Source organism: Geotrypetes seraphini, chromosome 5, assembly GCF_902459505.1.
Source record: "Geotrypetes seraphini chromosome 5, aGeoSer1.1, whole genome shotgun sequence".
Classification (NCBI taxonomy): Eukaryota; Metazoa; Chordata; class Amphibia; order Gymnophiona; family Dermophiidae; genus Geotrypetes; species Geotrypetes seraphini.
This window is the reverse complement of record NC_047088.1, coordinates 1,652,586-1,669,561: the sequence shown is the minus strand read 5'-3', so window position 1 is coordinate 1,669,561 and position 16,976 is coordinate 1,652,586. Positions and strand designations below refer to the sequence as shown.

Sequence of the window (16,976 nt, the reverse complement as noted above, 5' to 3'; positions counted from 1 at the left end):
TTCAAGAATCATATCTCCCCTGTCTCTCCTTTCCTCTAGGGCAGTGGTTCCCAACCCTGTCCTGGAGGAACACCAGGCCAATTGGGTTTTCAGGCTAGCCCTAATGAATATGCATGAAGCAAATTTGCATGCCTATCACTTCCATCATATGCAAATCTCTTTCATGCATATTCATTAGGGCTAGCCTGAAAACCCGATTGGCCTGGTGTTCCTCCAGGACAGGGTTGGGAATCACTGCTCTAGGGTATACATATTCAGGGCTTCCAGTCTCTCCTCATACGTCTTCTGGCGCAAGCCTCCTATCATTTTCGTCGCCCTCCTCTGGACCGCCTCAAGTCTTCTTACGTCTTTCGCCAGATACGGTCTCCAAAACTGAACACAATACTCTGGGGCCTTACCAATGACCTGTACAGGGGCATCAACACCTTCTTTCTTCTACTGACTACGCCTCTCTTTATACAGCCCAGCATCGTTCTGGCAGCAGCCACTGCCTTGTCACACTGTTTTTTCGCCTTTAGATCTTCGGACACTATCACCCCAAGGTCCCTCTCCCCGTCCGTGCATATCAGCTTCTCTCCTCCCAGCATATACGGTTCCTTCTTATTATTAATCCCCAAATGCATTACTCTGCATTTCTTTGCATTGAATTTTAGTTGCCAGGCATTAGACCATTCCTCTAACTTTTGTAGATCCTTTTTCATATTTTCCACTCCCTCTTCGGTGTCTACTCTGTTACAAATCTTGGTATCATCTGCAAAAAGGCACACTTTTCCTTCTAATTCTCCTTCCTCTTCCTCCTCCTTCTAACCCTCCTTCCTCTCACTGTTAGATCAGAAACTAAGTATTTAGTTTTTAGAAAACTTTTAAAAACAGTTTTATTCAAGAAATTTTTGAACTGATTGTTTTTATGATTTTTTTTCAATATTGCCTGTTTAACTGGGTTTATTTCTGGTCATCTGATTTATTGTAATCTGCCTGGAACTAATAAGGGCTATGGTGGAATATAAATAGTTCTGTAATGTAATGTTTATCTCTCCCAAACTCCCAGTCCTCCAAAAAGTGTAATTGTGATGCCCGGAAGTATCACAGTATATTGGGAACTGCCCATCTCCCCTGCTCCTGACTGCTAGTAAGCACTCTGAGCAAGAGTCTAGGACAGGGCTGCCTAAGTCCGGTCCTCGAGATCTACTGGCAGGCCAGGTTTTCTGGATATCTGCAATGAATATGCATATGAGAGATTTGCCTGCATTGCCTTCTTGGTATGCAAATCTCTCTCATGCATGTTCATTGTGGATATCCTGAAAACCTGGCCTGCCAGTAGATCTCGAGGACTGGACTTGGGCAGCCCTGGTCTAGGATGTTTCCCGACCCATATAAAGTTCAAAACTTTAAGCCGTAGAACCTGGAACAAAAACAGTAAGCGAGGTAATATATTAAGTATTGAGCCCATGCGAGCATTCTGGATGGGCATTATGCAATCTCATAATTGTCTTAAGTGTGCTCAAGATCATGCTACACTGGGCCACATGTTCTGGTCTTGCCCGCACATCACCCGGTTTTGGCAGTGTCTGGGCCGGTACACTACATCAATTTGGGGGAGGCGATGGACACCCACTCCCAGAGCTCTTTTTGAATTTTACCAAATAGCGGCGCCTCAACTCAAAGGAATGTCTGCTTTTGTGGCAGGTGTGATGCTTTTGGGCAAAAAGGCTATCCTGTTCTATTGGCTGTCTAACAACCCACCGACTTATATCCATTGGAGATCGCTGATGATTACCTATGCTTCTTTGGAACATAGACAATTTGTGGATCTGACCAAGGGTCGGGGCCACCGTTTTAGTCTGATTTAGGAGCATTTCTGGATGGATCTTACTCCGCACGCTCAGAGTAGACTCTTAAATTTGTGATCTAGATAGTTTGCATTTTACTGCTCACATACAGGTACCATGCTTGGAGATAAGGGGGGAGGGAGGGATGGGGTGCAGGGTTTTTAATGTGCGTCTACCACAGAAAATTGTTATACCCTGTGTGCTTTGTTTGCTTGCACTTTGATGTTCAATAAATATATTTCAACATAAGAATTGAGATCCAGCCCCACCATAATAACCCTCTTTGAGGCTGCCAGAAGTTCAATAAATAGGACAAAAAAGCAGTGACGTGGCAGCCCTTCCTTGTGCCCCTCTCAGTCACAAAAGGATCATTGTATACCCCATTAACCTTTATCTTTGCCCGAGGGGAACTATGCAGAGGCCTAAATCCCACACACAGTTTCTCCCCAATGCCACAGAAAGGCCCAGCCATACCCTGTCAAATGCTTTTAGCATCAATTGCCATCCACACCACTTCTATCTGGGTACGCTGGGCCTCCCATACCAAATTACACTGAATATTATCTCTTAACCATGATCATTATGAGCAAGACTCAGCAAAAACTTAGCCAGTCTCTTGGAATGTTACTTACACTGAGAAGTCTGCTTCCTGAAGGATTCTAGCTAGCAATGTAATGTAATGTAATTTATTTCTTATATACCGCTACATCCGTTAGGTTCTAAGCGGTTTACAGAAAATATACATTAAGATTAGAAATAAGAAAGGTACTTGAAAAATTCCCTTACTGTCCCGAAGGCTCACAATCTAACTAAAGTACCTGGAGGGTAATAGAGAAGTGAAAAGTAGAGTTAGAGGAAAAATAAAAATAAAATAAAATAAACATTTTAACAAGACAGCATTGATCTAAATACTCTCCTGGAGTGATGCTCTGTGAAAGCTAGTAACAGACATCCTCCTCAATAAAATTAGCTGTTCCCCACTTAGGGCCAAAGGAGTGCAGGCTGCTGCAGGGAAGCTGACTGCATTCAAATCAGAGCCTGCATGGCTTGATAAATAAGGGAATGTTTTGTATGAGGGGCGTTCAATAATTTATCTACCTCAGTAGGAAAAAAAAGAGTTTTCAAAAAAATGTTTTCTATTTTTCAGTATAGTCCCCTGAAAGCTCCATATACTTCATCCACTTTTCCTGCAACGACTTTGACCTCTATGAAAAGAATTCTTCTTTTTGACCTTCAAACCAGGACATCACAGCATCTTTGACGTCATCTTCACTTGAAAACCACTATCCATGGAGAGATTTCTTCAGAACTCGGAACAGGAAATAATCTGAGGCAACCAGGTCAAAATTGTGGGGTTGATGGTTCAGCTGCTGAAACCCATATTTTCGGATGGCAGCCTGTGATTGTCATGACGAAGCAGCAAGCCTGCTATGAGTTTTCCTTATCTTTTCTCCTTGATTGACTTCCACAAAGTGATCATTGTGTTAGCGTAACTTTCCCTGGTTATGGTTGTCTTGTGTGGCATGAACTCCAGAAGCAAAAGCCCTTCATCATCCCAGAAGACAGTTGCCACGACGAGCTTTTTTGGGGTGGGGGATGACTTGTGCTTCCACTGCATTGACTCCAATATCTCTGTGATAGACCTAAGTCTCATCTCCAGTCACCAAACAATGAAAAAAAAAAAATCACTTGGTCTTCACAGAACATCTCCACATTTTCCTGACAGCATTGGAGCCTCATGGCCTTCTGACATGGTGTCAGCATTCTTGGAACCCATCTTGTACAAACCTTGGACATGCCCAATTTTTCATGAATTATTTTCCAAACTACCTGCTGAGATATCCATTTCTTCAGCTGTTCAGGAAATCTTAATTTAATTTGTTTGTCTGACAAAATTAAATCCTTGACTTCCTTGCAAATTTACAGGCCTTCCAGTGTGAGGGTCATCTTCAGTGGACTTTCTACTCCACTTAAACTGCTTACTTCAAAATTTTACTTTGTAGGATGATGGGACAGACTCACCATAAACTGCAGTCATGCATTCATGGATCTCTTTTTGGCTTTTTCCCTTCTTTTGTGAGAAATGTTATCATTGAATGGTATTCCAAATCTAGCACTTTCTTACTTGACTTGTACAAGTACTCTCCTGACATCCTGTCTCTTGAAATGTTACTCGCACTGAGCTGCAACTGTGCATGAGTAAACTTGAGACGAGTCACAACATGCATAGACATGTTTCAACACACTTACTGCTTTCTTTCATACTTGGGTAGATAAATTATTGAACACCCCTCGTAGGTGCTCAGATCTTCTTAGTGGGTGTTCTTATGGAGGAAAGTCCCAGGGAGAGAAAAACTACGATCAAAGATCTCAGGAGCATAGAAATCTGAGGAAATGCTATTTTCTAGAATAGTGAAGGGCCCATCCTTATGGATACTGAGTACACATGCTACTTTGGTAAGAATACAACTCTAGGCATTAAAGACTGTGCACATTACAACTCATGCCTGAGAAATATCCAGTGGAGCTCAAGGACCTCTGCTTCCTGTTCTTGGGTAATCTAGAGTTATTTTCTGCACTCCCTCAGAGCACTAAAATACAAAGGAATTGAAAGACCTCCCAAACTCTAAGGAGAATGAAAATTCTTGCTCCCAAATATTCCTATCAGAATACTAACACTTTCTACTGACAGGACTTTCCTTTAAGAATTATGTTTTATGCTTAATGAAAGCGCTCTATTCTGCCTCTTTTAATAATAATAATAAATTTATTCTTGTATACCGTCCATCCACGAAGTTCCAGGCGGTTAACAACAAAGAAGAACTATACAATCAGTGAAAGGTATATCAAATTAATAAAAATGAATGACAAGATAAAAAAAAAATACATAGTTATTTAACAAACTTATCAAACGTGTTTTTAAAAACATTATAAGAATCTGTTTGACAAATAAGCGGGCTTAACCAAGAGTTCAGTTTGCCTAGTTGAAAGGCAAATATTCTATTCAAAAATTTCTTGTAACGACAGTTCTTAACTGAAGGATACATAAACATTAACTTATTACGAGTGTTTTTTAATGAGGTATAAAAATTGAATTGAGATGCTAGATGTCCCAGAGCCAAACCAAAAAGAGATTTAAAACAAAGACAACCAAATTTTAAAAAAATACGTGCCTCAAAAGGCAACCAGTGTAATTGCCAATAATATGGGCTAATGTGATCATATTTCTTCAGGCCAAAGATTAGGCACACTGCTGTATTATCCCAGGACAAGCAGGCAGCATATTCTTAACGCATGGGTGACATCACCGACGGAGCCCCGGTACGGACCTTTTTAACTAGAAAGTTCTAGTTGGCCGCACCGCGCATGCGCGAGTGCCTTCTCGCCCGACGGAGGAGAGCGTGGTCCCCAGTTTCTTCGTTTCCGCGGAGCGAAGAAGACGCATGTGTTTTCAACAGCCGTTGAAAAACTAATTTTTGCCTTCCCGCTCGCGTATTTCTTCACTTTTCTTCCTTTTTTCTTATTGGATTCCCTTTATTTTTGTTTTAAAAAAAAAAAAACTCGTCGAGTTTTCTTTATTTTTTCAGGCCGGCCCCGGCGGGGCCTGTTGCCACCATACAGGCCTCCGGGTTCGATTTTGCGGAGGCCGTGTTTCCATTCATGCCCCCTCAACCGGGTTTTAAGAAGTGCCAGCGGTGTGCACGCCCGATCTCCCTCACCGACCCACACAATTGGTGCCTCCAGTGCTTGGGTCCTGAGCATCGGGCTGACACCTGCACCCGCTGTGCTACGCTTAAAAAGCGTACTTTGAAAAATCGGCAGATCCAACAAAATATTTTGTTTGGTACCGGATCTGCCATGGAACCGACTGCGACGTCGACGGCACCACAAAAGTCGGCACCAACGACATCGACACCACCGGACCCTTCCTCGGGGTCGTTGGGCCCAGGTAAGCTGGCTAAGAAGCCTCCCACTTCCCTTGAGCTCCCTCCTGCCACGGTTGCGACACCGGCCCTCCCGGCACCGCACCGGCCCCGCAAACGCTCCGCTCCGATCTCAATGAGTGCCTCATCATCGGCCTCCTCATCGCCGGAGCGTAGAGCGGCACCTATGGTACCGAAGAAGAAAAAAGCGGTACCGGTGCCTCCCCTGGACGACCGCATCGCGGCCATACTCCAAACACAGTTACAGGAGCAGCTGCAACAACAGCTCCAACAACTGTTGCCGGCGTTGCTGGCACCGCACCTTCCGGTACGGGACCGGTCCGAGCCTCACACTGTCCCATCGGTGTCGACCCCCTCGGTACCGATTAATACTTCCATGCCGGTGCTCTTAGCAGAAACACCTGCAGTACATACCCATGATGCTGCCGACCCTGTCCGGTCCCAGGAACGACATGGGTCTTCCTCACCCGGTACAGCCTCGGTGTGCTCAGGCAAATCTCCTTCAAAGACCCGCCATGCCGAGCCCTCCACACCGATGTCCAAACGTACGCACCCCGACGTTAGGGACCCAGATTTGTGGGAAGACTCCCCTCACGGTACCAAGGAGGACGCTTCGTCAACCGACGAAGAACCCTCCATGACCGACACCGTCTCTAAACCAGAGCAATCCTCTTTCTCCAAATTCCTTAGGGAGATGTCAGCAGCTCTTTCCATTCCCTTAGAGTCCGACTCTAAAAAGTCTCAGGCTTTCCTCGATGCCCTAGACTTTGAGCAACCTCCCAAAGAATTTCTGAAGTTGCCCGTCCACGACATCTTACGGGAAACTTTCTATAAAAACTGGGAAGTTCCCCTCACGGTTCCTGGAGCCCCTCGTAAATTGGATAGCTTGTACCAGGTTATTCCAATCCCAGGATTTGATAAGCCTCAATTGCCCCACGAGTCCCTCCTGGTGGAATCTACTTTGAAAAAATCTCAGGGTTCCAGTGTATATGCCTCCACCCCTCCTGGCAGAGAGGGAAAAACCATGGATAAATTTGGTAAGCGCCTTTTCCAAAATGCCATGTTAGCCAATAGAGCCAACAACTACACCTTCCACTTCTCCTTCTACATGAAGAATCTGGTGCAACAGCTCTCCTCCTTATAGAAATACCTTCCTGAGCGTAAGGTCCCTCTTTTCCAGCAACATATTTCCAGCCTCCTCCAACTCAGGAAATTCATGGTTCGCTCCATCTACGACTCATTTGAGCTGACCTCTCGTGCATCTGCCATGGCGGTGGCCATGCGATGTTTGGCATGGCTGAGAGTCTCTGACCTGGACATTAACCACCAGGACCGCCTGGCTAACGCACCTTGTCTGGGTGATGAACTCTTCGGAGAGTCCCTGGACTCAACAACCCAGAAACTCTCAGCACATGAGACCAGGTGGGACACTCTGATTAAACCTAAAAAGAAGACTCCACCTGCTCGCACCTACAGATAGCAGTCTTCCTACCAGCGCAGGTTCTCGGCCAGACCTCTCAACCCGCCTCAAAAGCAGCCTCGCCGACCTCGTCAACAGCATCAATCTCAGGCTCGCTCACAGTCTCACCAACCTGCCAAGCCTCTCCCTCCGTCAAAACCATCTCAGCCCTTTTGACTTTTTCCTCCAGGCATAGCCAGTCTCCCATCATCATTGCCTCTTCCTCAGCCTATCGGAGGTCGCCTCCAAATCTTCCTCAGCCGTTGGGAGGTCATCACATCAGACCAATGGGTCCTCAACATCATTCACCACGGCTACTCTCTCAACTTCCAGACTCTTCCACCAGACAATCCTCCCGTAGAGTCTGCTTCTCACTCCTCCCAAACCCCCCTCCTCCTGAGGGAGGTCCAATCCCTCCTCCTTCTCAATGCCATCGAAGAGGTGCCTCCGGACCAAAGGGGTCAGGGATTCTACTCCCGCTACTTCCTGGTTCCCAAGAAGACAGGAGACCTTCGTCCCATTCTCGATCTCAGGGACCTCAACAAGTGTCTGGTCAAGGAGAAGTTCAGAATGCTCTCCCTTGCCACGCTTTACCCTCTTCTCTCTCAACACGACTGGCTATGTTCCCTGGACCTCAAAGAGGCCTACACTCGCATCCCAATCAATCCGACTTCACGTCGCTACCTACGATTTCAGATACAGCATCGTCACTATCAGTACAAAGTGCTACCTTTTGGCCTCGCTTCATCGCCCAGGGTGTTCACCAAGTGCCTTATTGTGGTGGCGGCCTTCCTCAGGTCTCACAACCTCCAGGTGTTCCCCTACTTGGACGATTGGTTGGTGAAAGCACCTACGTCTCCACTTGTGCTGCAAGCCACTCATCACACCATCTCTCTCCTCCATCTCCTGGGGTTCGAGATCAACTACCCCAAGTCGCATCTGCTTCCCACACAGCGACTTCAGTTCATTGGAGCAGTTCTCGACACCACACTAATGAGGGCGTTTCTCCCCTCCGACCGTCAACGGACCCTGCTCCACCTCTGTCGTCAGGTGCTCCTTCATCACTCCATTCCTGCCCGACAGATGATGGTCCTCCTGGGCCACATGGCCTCGACGGTCCATGTGCTTCCTCTGGCGCGACTCCACCTCAGGACACCTCAATGGACTCTTGCCAACCAATGGTCACAGACCACGGATCTTCTTTCTCATCCCATCTCTGTGCCATCGTCTCTTCAGCAATCTCTTCAATGGTGGTTGAACTCCTCAAATCTTTCCAGGGGTCTACTCTTTCATCTACCCCCTCACTCCATGATCGTAACCACGGATGCCTCCCCCTATGCGTGGGGAGCTCACCTGGGAGATCTACGCACCCAGGGACTCTGGACCCCTCAGGAGCGTCAACATCACATCAATTTCCTGGAACTCAGAGCCATGTTCTATGCTCTCAAGGCCTTCCAGCACCTTCTCTGCCCTCAGGTTCTTCTCCTGTGCACAGACAATCAAGTCGCCATGTACTACATAAACAAGCAAGGCGGCACCAGATCTCGCCTCCTCTGTCAGGAGGCTCTCCGCATCTGGACCTGGGCCACGGCCCGCAATCTCTTCCTCAAGGCTGTCTATATCCAGGGCGAACAGAACTCCCTGGCCGACAATCTCAGCCGCATCCTTCAACCTCACGAGTGGACTCTGGACCCTTCAACACTCCACTCCATCTTTGCTCGCTGGGGCACTCCGCAGGTGGACCTCTTTGCAGCACCTCACAACCATCAGCTGCCCCAGTTCTGTTCCAGACTCTTCTCTCCTCATCGTCTGACCCCAGATGCATTCTTGCTCGACTGGACGGATCGGTTCCTCTATGCCTTTCCTCCACTACCTCTGATGTTGCGGACGTTATCCAAACTCCGCAGGGACAGGGCCACCATGATTCTCATCGCTCCTCGGTGGCCTCGCCAACACTGGTTCTCCCTCCTGCTTCAGCTCAGCTCCAGGGAGCCTATTCCTCTTCCTGTGTTTCCTACTCTACTTACGCAGCAACGTCAGTCTCTACTGCATCCCAATCTGTCTTCGCTCCACCTGACAGCTTGGTTTCTCTCGGGCTGACCTCTCCAGAGAATCTGTCTCAGCCTGTCCGTCGCATTTTGGATGCCTCCAGGAAATCGGCCACCCTCCAATGTTACCATCAGAAGTGGACCAGGTTCTCCTCTTGGTGTCTACTGCATCATCACGATCCCACCTCATTAGCGGTGGAAACTGTACTGGACTATTTGCTCTCTCTGTCCGACGCTGGCCTCAAGTCTACCTCAATCAGAGTCCACCTCAGTGCCATCACTGCGTTTCATGAGCCTATCCTCGGAAAACCTCTCACGGCTCATCCACTGGTTTCCCGGTTCATGAGAGGCCTCTTCAATGTCAAACCACCTCTGAAGCCTCCTCCTGTCGTCTGGGACCTGAATGTGGTTTTATCAGCCCTCATGAAACCCCCTTTTGAGCCTCTTGCCACAACTTCGCTCAAACTTCTGACATGGAAGGTGCTTTTCCTCATGGCCATCACCTCTGCCAGGAGGGTTAGTGAGATGCATGCACTGGTCGCCGATCCACCATTCACTATTTTTCACCATGACAAGGTGGTTCTGCGTACCCATCCTAAATTCCTTCCCAAGGTGGTCTCGGTTTTTCACCTCAACCAGTCCATTGTGTTGCCTGTCTTTTTCCCTAAACCCCATTATCATCCTGGGGAACAGGCGTTGCACACGCTAGATTGTAAGCGTGCCCTTGCATACTACCTTGACCGTACCAGGGCTCACCGCTCTTCCCCTCAGCTCTTTCTGACCTTCGATCCTAACCGTCTAGGTCGTCCTGTCTCTAAACGGACGCTTTCCAACTGGCTTGCTGCCTGTATTGCGTTCTGTTATGCTCGGGCCGGTCTCTCACTGGAAGGTGCTGTCACGGCCCACAGGGTCAGAGCTATGGCTGCTTCTGTGGCTTTCCTCCGTTCCACGCCCATCGAGGAAATCTGCAAGGCTGCCACTTGGTCCTCAGTTCACACGTTCACTACTCACTACTGTCTGGATGCCTTCTCCAGACGGGATGGACACTTCGGCCAATCTGTGTTACAAAATTTATTTTCCTAATGGCCAACCATCCCTCCTCCCTCTCTGTTAGCTTGGAGGTCACCCATGCGTTAAGAATATGCTGCCTGCTTGTCCTGGGATAAAGCACAGTTACTTACCGTAACAGGTGTTATCCAGGGACAGCAGGCAGATATTCTTACATCCCACCCTCCTCCCCGGGTTGGCTTCTTAACTGGCTTATCTTAACTGGGGACCACGCTCTCCTCCGTCGGGTGGGAAGGCACTCGCGCATGCGCGGTGCGGCCAACTAGAACTTTATAGTTAAAAAGGTCCGTACCGGGGCTCCGTCGGTGACGTCACCCATGCGTTAAGAATATCTGCCTGCTGTCCCTGGATAACACCTGTTACGGTAAGTAACTGTGCTTTTTGTACTAATTGAATACTTTGTAAATTTTTCTTAAATGATGCAAGATAGACAATATTACAATAGTCGAGAACAGACAGAATTAGAGACTGTACCAGAATTCTAAAAGAAACAAAATCAAAGTATCCTTTGATGGTTCTGAGTTTCGAGAGGATCATAAAACATCATTTTATCTTAAGGTCAGTATGATCCTCAAATATTAACTGTCTATCTAGTGTGACCCCTAAAATCCTAATGGAAGGGATAATTTCAAAGGTTTGATCATTGATTAAAACATTTTTGCCTAAAATGGTATCATTAGGGCTGGCAAGAAATAATTTTGTTTTATCTGAGTTAAGTTTAAATCTAAACATCCAAAGTTGTATTTTTGCCAAAATTTCAGCAATCTGGGCTTTTACGTTCTCAGAAAAAGATGGGCAATAGCACAGTAATGTCATCAGCATAAATTTTTGCAAAAGGTTAGCCAGGGAAATCAAATATATGTTGAAGAGAGTAGGTGACAATGGTTATCCATGAGGGATGCCAGATGGATTGCTCCAGGTGAATGAGTATGTCCAATAAAATATACTTGATAGGATCTACTGTGTAAAAATCCTTCAAACCACCTAAGGACATTCCCAGTGATTCCCATGGGCTCCAGACAAATTAATAAAAGATCATGGTCAACCAAGTCAAACGCACTAAAGTACTGAGATCTAGTTGTAGAATCAAGACACTTATACCTAGGCTGAATTGCGTATACAGATAATCCAATAAAGATGCAAGAACTGTTTCAGTACTGATACCAGCACGGAAGCCCGACTGATAATCATGCAAAATATTAAATTTATCCAAATAATTAACTAGTTCAACGTTTACCAAGTCCTCCATAAGTTTCCCAAACAATGGAATGCTAGCCACAGGCCTATAATTAGTTTTACAAGTAATAGGCTCCTTTGAATTTTTAACAATAGGAGTAACTACAATATGGCCAAGATCTTCTGGAAATCGTCCCTCATTAAATAAAAATGTAATCCATCTAAATAATTCAGTTTTAAACTTGAAAGATGCGTTTCTCAATATATTGGAAGGACAATTGTCAAGCCTACAATTAGACCTAGTGTACTTCCTAAATAATTTACAAAAAAGGAACCAGTCTGGAGAATTGAAATAAGACCAATTCATGTCTGTTCTCGACCCATCCAACAATTGCATCATCTCAACCCTGTCCATATTGATAAATGACACAAAGTCGGATCTTAACTGGATAATTTAATGAACAGGTCAAGGCCGTTTATAGTTGAATTTAAAAGTTAGGAAAGGAGCTCCATAAAACTTAGCAATGAAGACAAGCAACAAGTTTTCACTGGTAAAGATTTAGACAAGTTACTTCAGAAGGCTGTCCAAGATGGCTGCTCTTCCTGTACTTATACCTACAACTTGCAAGTTGCCACTAAATTATCATTTTTTTCATTGCTGAATAAGTAACTGGTAAATTAGGTTATGGCTTGTTTTGCAGTGGGCACTCCAAAAGAGGCTGCTAGGACCAAAAGACTCACTGACAATGCTAAGTGCAGCTTCCTGGAAGCTCCTATGAAATATGCCTTAAGGATCTCCTTAAGTTTGCAGGCTGTGCTGCAGCCTTAATGCCATTCAGGGTGCTGCTCTTGCCAGCAAAAAAAGGCAGCTGCAACCTGAGCTCATTCAGGCCAATCATATGAACGATGCCCCCCTCTACTTGTGCTGGTGGAAGACCTCGCTTGCAACCACATACTAAAAAATACAGATTTGCTTAAGGCTCTTGTCTTGGGATTAAATTTAAATGTTAGAAACTCTGGCTGAAGAAAAAGAAACAAGTGGGAGTTGGTGGAGCAGGGAGGGGACTTGGACTACTTTGAGTTGTCTCTGACTTCTGAGGCCTGCATCATGAAGCATGCTCTAAAAATTACCTCAGGCACATGGGCTGAGCTGGTAGGAAATATCAGTTTTTTTGGCTTAGTGCTCTGGAAGGAGTTCTGCTGCTGGAATGAACACTCAGCCTTTAACCAGGTTCCCTTAGGACTAGTTGAAGAAAGGCATGTGCCTTCCCTGCTCCACAGTACAGGTGCATAATTTGAGCTGTTTGTTATCTACTAGTGTAACCTGGAACAAACACTGCAGAATTCTTCTGATGTCTTGGTGTGAGGAAGCAACTTCCCATTCAGTTGTTTAAATCCTTGTTCACCAATATTTTCCCTTCCCCTAAAAAGGGAGGGGTGAGAAGAATCGATTCTTTGGGTATTATCTGTGCTTCAGATCAAATTGAATTTGGCATATGTACTCTTGTGCTTAAAACCTATACCTCAAGTGAGGTAATCATCTGCTCAACTGATGCCCAGTTCTCAGAGTCAGGAGCTGCTTTCACCTGTCACTATTGAAATACTGAGCATTTGAGATTGTACATCCTTTGTACCATTACCATACCTAAATGTCTAAGAATATACACATTGTTGAGTACAACACAGCTAGCCCTTCGTCATCTGGATGCTGCCGCCGATATTTCTGTCTATAATAGATTGGACATGTCACTGTGGTATAACTCCAAACTCCATCACAATGGAAAACCTTTCTTTTGGAAGAAGTGGCAAAATGCCGGTCTTTGGTCTGTTGATCAATTAAGAATCTCTGACTCGATCATACCTTTTCCCAAATTTTGTTCTCTTTACCCCACCTTACTCCAATGCCACTCTCAATGGACTCTTCTGATATCTGCTATAGCTCAAGCTTCTTTCCATTTTGAGGATACAGCTGCCCTCAATTCCGTTCACCGTTGGTGTGCATGTGTTTTAATTGGTGGTAAAGCTATTTCAACCTTCTATCACATTTTAAGAGATCATCACTATATTTTTTTCTCCCCATTCAATCTATCCCTACACAAGACATTGACTGGGAATTGTTATGGTCAGTGACAAATAGACCCTTGATGTAATCGAGAATTTCCTAATCAATGTTCTTTATCATGTGGCATGCAGTCTGGACTCTGTTTCGTATGTGGAAAGCCAATCTCAAATCTGACCCTAAATGTTGGCACTGCCTGGAAGTTGATGGCACCCTGGATCATATGTTGTTTCACTGCAAACATATCTATCCCTTCTGGTCCCGCATCTGGTCCATTATCAAAGCTATCGCATCCTGTTCATCGGAACTCTCTTTTGATGTGATTATTATCAGATCTCAACACTCTTGTTTTGCCAATTCTACCTGTCCCACCAAATTGATGCCATGTTTGTTACAGCTCTCATGCACATACTAAAGAATTGGAAGTTAGCCTCTTTACTGGATTACACCTTTTGGTGGAACTCGTTATGCATGTACCATAAATATGAATCTTATGCTCATGAAAAGCATTGTATTTCCAAATTTTCTATTCATTCCTTTCATCCTCCTTCTCCTTGGAAATTCTTAGATCATTTTATACAATCTAGTTAATTGACCACTTTTGCAACAAGATGATGTACTTTTCTCTTGTAGATCTTGTTTCTTTCTTTTCTTTCTTCCTTCTATTCTTTTCTTTTTCTTTCCTCCTCCTCTCTTTATACTCCTTCAGCCTCCTTTTGCCTTCATCTTCAGGCTTTATGTGTACTGGTTTGGCTCAGGGGCTATTGGCACGGTGAAATGTACATTGATTTGTTACTTATGATATATTGCTATCTAGTGTTTTGTACTTTCACTGCATTTGTACTTTTTGACCGATATTCTTTTCCCCAAAATTTCAATAAAACTTTTGAACTGGAGATTGTGCAATGCCTTGCATGTAGGATTTTATTTTCTGTGTTCATTTTCTGGGCGATGGTCACAACCCACAAGTTTTGGACTAGTCTGGTGAAGATGGTGAATGAGGTGCATCTGTTATGGATCTACTGGTAATCTTTTTCTTGTTGTTTTTGCAGACTCCGCCCCCTGCTGATCGCTTTGGCCAAAGCAGCGCAATGGAAGGACTTGGAACCTTGGGGGCCAGCCAACCTGGCTTCACCCGGGGAGCCCCTGGAGCAGATTTTGGACCCAACAAACGTCGCAGATACTAGTTACGTTTAACCCACTCTGTACTCTCTTGTAGAGGAAAGCACAGGTTTAGGGAATGCAGAGAGTCAGGGTGGAGATGTGTTCCAGGTAGTTTTAATTTTGTAGTTTTATTTTTTCTGGGCCGCTCTGTGACAGGCAGTACCATTTTTTAGTAGTTTCAAGTTGTACATGAAGCATTCCTAGCCTGTGACGGGATGCAGGCATCTTTAAGGAAATACATGTAAGATATAAATTGCACCCTGATTTCTCTGTCATGTTAGAGCAACTTTTTTTCTTTTAAGTCTGTTCTATACCAAGCCTGGTGGTCCTTTGTCACCACAGATTAGTTTTCAGGCTGATCCTTATAATTCAGCTGAAAAACTTCATTCTTTGTAAATGCAATTGTATGCACATGCCCCCTTCTTCCCTCTGCCAACAGAATTACCCTGTTTGAGTGATTTATCCTTGGTGACTATCATATGCGTTAACCAGGGACTTTTATTTGAGATTTTTTTTTTCCAATGTCACCATGAACCATTTGCTTTTGTTTTTTGTAAAGTAAACTGAACAGCTGCAGCTGCCAGTATCTTGTTATAATGAATCTTTTGATGTGTTATTGTATCGCTCTTTCTTTTTACTGGTAATTTAAGTGCTGTCCTGTAGACATTGACACTGTAACCCAAACCAGGGATTGGGCCCAATGCTAACTTCTTATGTAACCGACTTTAAAAATTGCCTGTCTTTTTTGTGTAGATGTGTTTGAAGACTGTGTACAATGTTTGAACACCTACTGTAATAATTTCGCTAACAGGCTGCAGTTGGTCTGAGGAGTGTTATAGTCATGTATTATTAAACTGGATTTTAAGCTTTTTTGAACTAGTGTCTGTTGGAGTCTCTTGGTGAACAATGACTGTTGGGTGAAAGGGAGGATGACTTTGAGGAGAGTGGAAGAGTGGTGGTTACAGTTAGTGTCTCCTGGTGAGCACTGTATAAAAGGACATGCTAATTGTGTAATGGTAGCACTCTTACTAGCGGTTCTAGGCCGTTTCCCCCTAACTATGCAAGTCTGAGTTCTACTGCAATGCGTCTAGTAGTTATGAGTTATGTCTTTCAACCTGCAAGTTGACTGCAGAAGGATATTGCATGTGTTTCAACTCCACCTCCTTCCCAGTGGGCTGCCTCATGCTCCTCCAGTTTTCCTTCTGCAAACAAGTTGAGAATGTCTTTCTGATCTGCTTTGATGATGATTTCAGGTTTTATTTTTTGATCCAGATTTTGAGGTTTGGTGTCTAGAGGTTCCCTCTAAACTGGGACCTCTGCCTGGAAGAAGGGGCATTCTTGCTGCACTGAAGTCTTCAGCTAACAGGATCGACCTTTGAGGATACCTGTGTAGCCAGTCTGCTTTAATGTTTTTGGAGCTTGGCGTAGCTCCATCCCTGATTTATCAGGAGCTTGAGCGCAGGCTGTTTGGCCTCGTGTCCATCCATCTAGTTAGGAAGCTAGGAAAGGCCAAGGGAAATCTCAACCATGGAAAGCAATATGTGTCCCTCAAGGCTCTCACCTCTCACCATCACTATTCAACATACATGAGTGCCCTTGGCAGATTAAACCTCAGACCCCCTGTCCACACCTCTTATGCAGAATACATCTTTCTCCTTTGCATAGCAAAAGATACTTTCTCAGATAAGATTCAGTAAATCTCTATACTAATAGAGGCCCTGAGCACATGGTCCCACCAATGCTTCCTCAAACTAAATAAACAAAACAGTTCACCACACCAGGAATCCACCTTTGCCTCAGGAGATAAGATAGCCATAAGCAGATAGTCTAAAGTCCTTGGAGTTATCCTTGAGAGACCAGGTCAGCTCACTGGTCAGAACCATTAGATTAGCCTTGAGCCCGACAAACTTCAGGACGGCGGCACAAGCAGTGGTCCTCCCCTACCTTGACTATAATTCCCTCTACTGCTGTATTGCTGAGAAAGACCTTAAGAGACTACAGTTGTTCCAGAATACAGTGGCGAGACTAATCTTACGCAAAACCAAATATGAGAGGAAAACACTTCTTCTTAAGGAATTACATTGGTTACCAGTCAGAAGCAGGGTCCAATTCAAGGTAGCATGCATGGTATATAAGGCTATAGTCATGTGACAAATTAGGACACCCCATGAAATATTCAGTTCTTTCTTAAATGTTCACATCGATGACAAATCTTTTTTTATTTATCTC

General features: G+C 44.9%; 1 protein-coding gene across 2 annotated transcripts in view; it reads left to right on the top strand.

Moving 5' to 3' along the window:
- Positions 1-15,623, top strand: part of NONO (non-POU domain containing octamer binding) — a 360,169-nt gene extending 344,546 nt beyond the window's left edge. For both annotated transcript variants that reach the window (XM_033945165.1, XM_033945166.1), the window contains one exon: positions 14,636-15,623. In XM_033945165.1, the coding sequence (XP_033801056.1) occupies positions 14,636-14,770 (135 nt within the window). In that variant the 3' untranslated portion in view covers positions 14,771-15,623. The remainder of the gene's footprint in view (positions 1-14,635) is intronic.
- Positions 15,624-16,976: the final 1,353 nt, after the last annotated feature.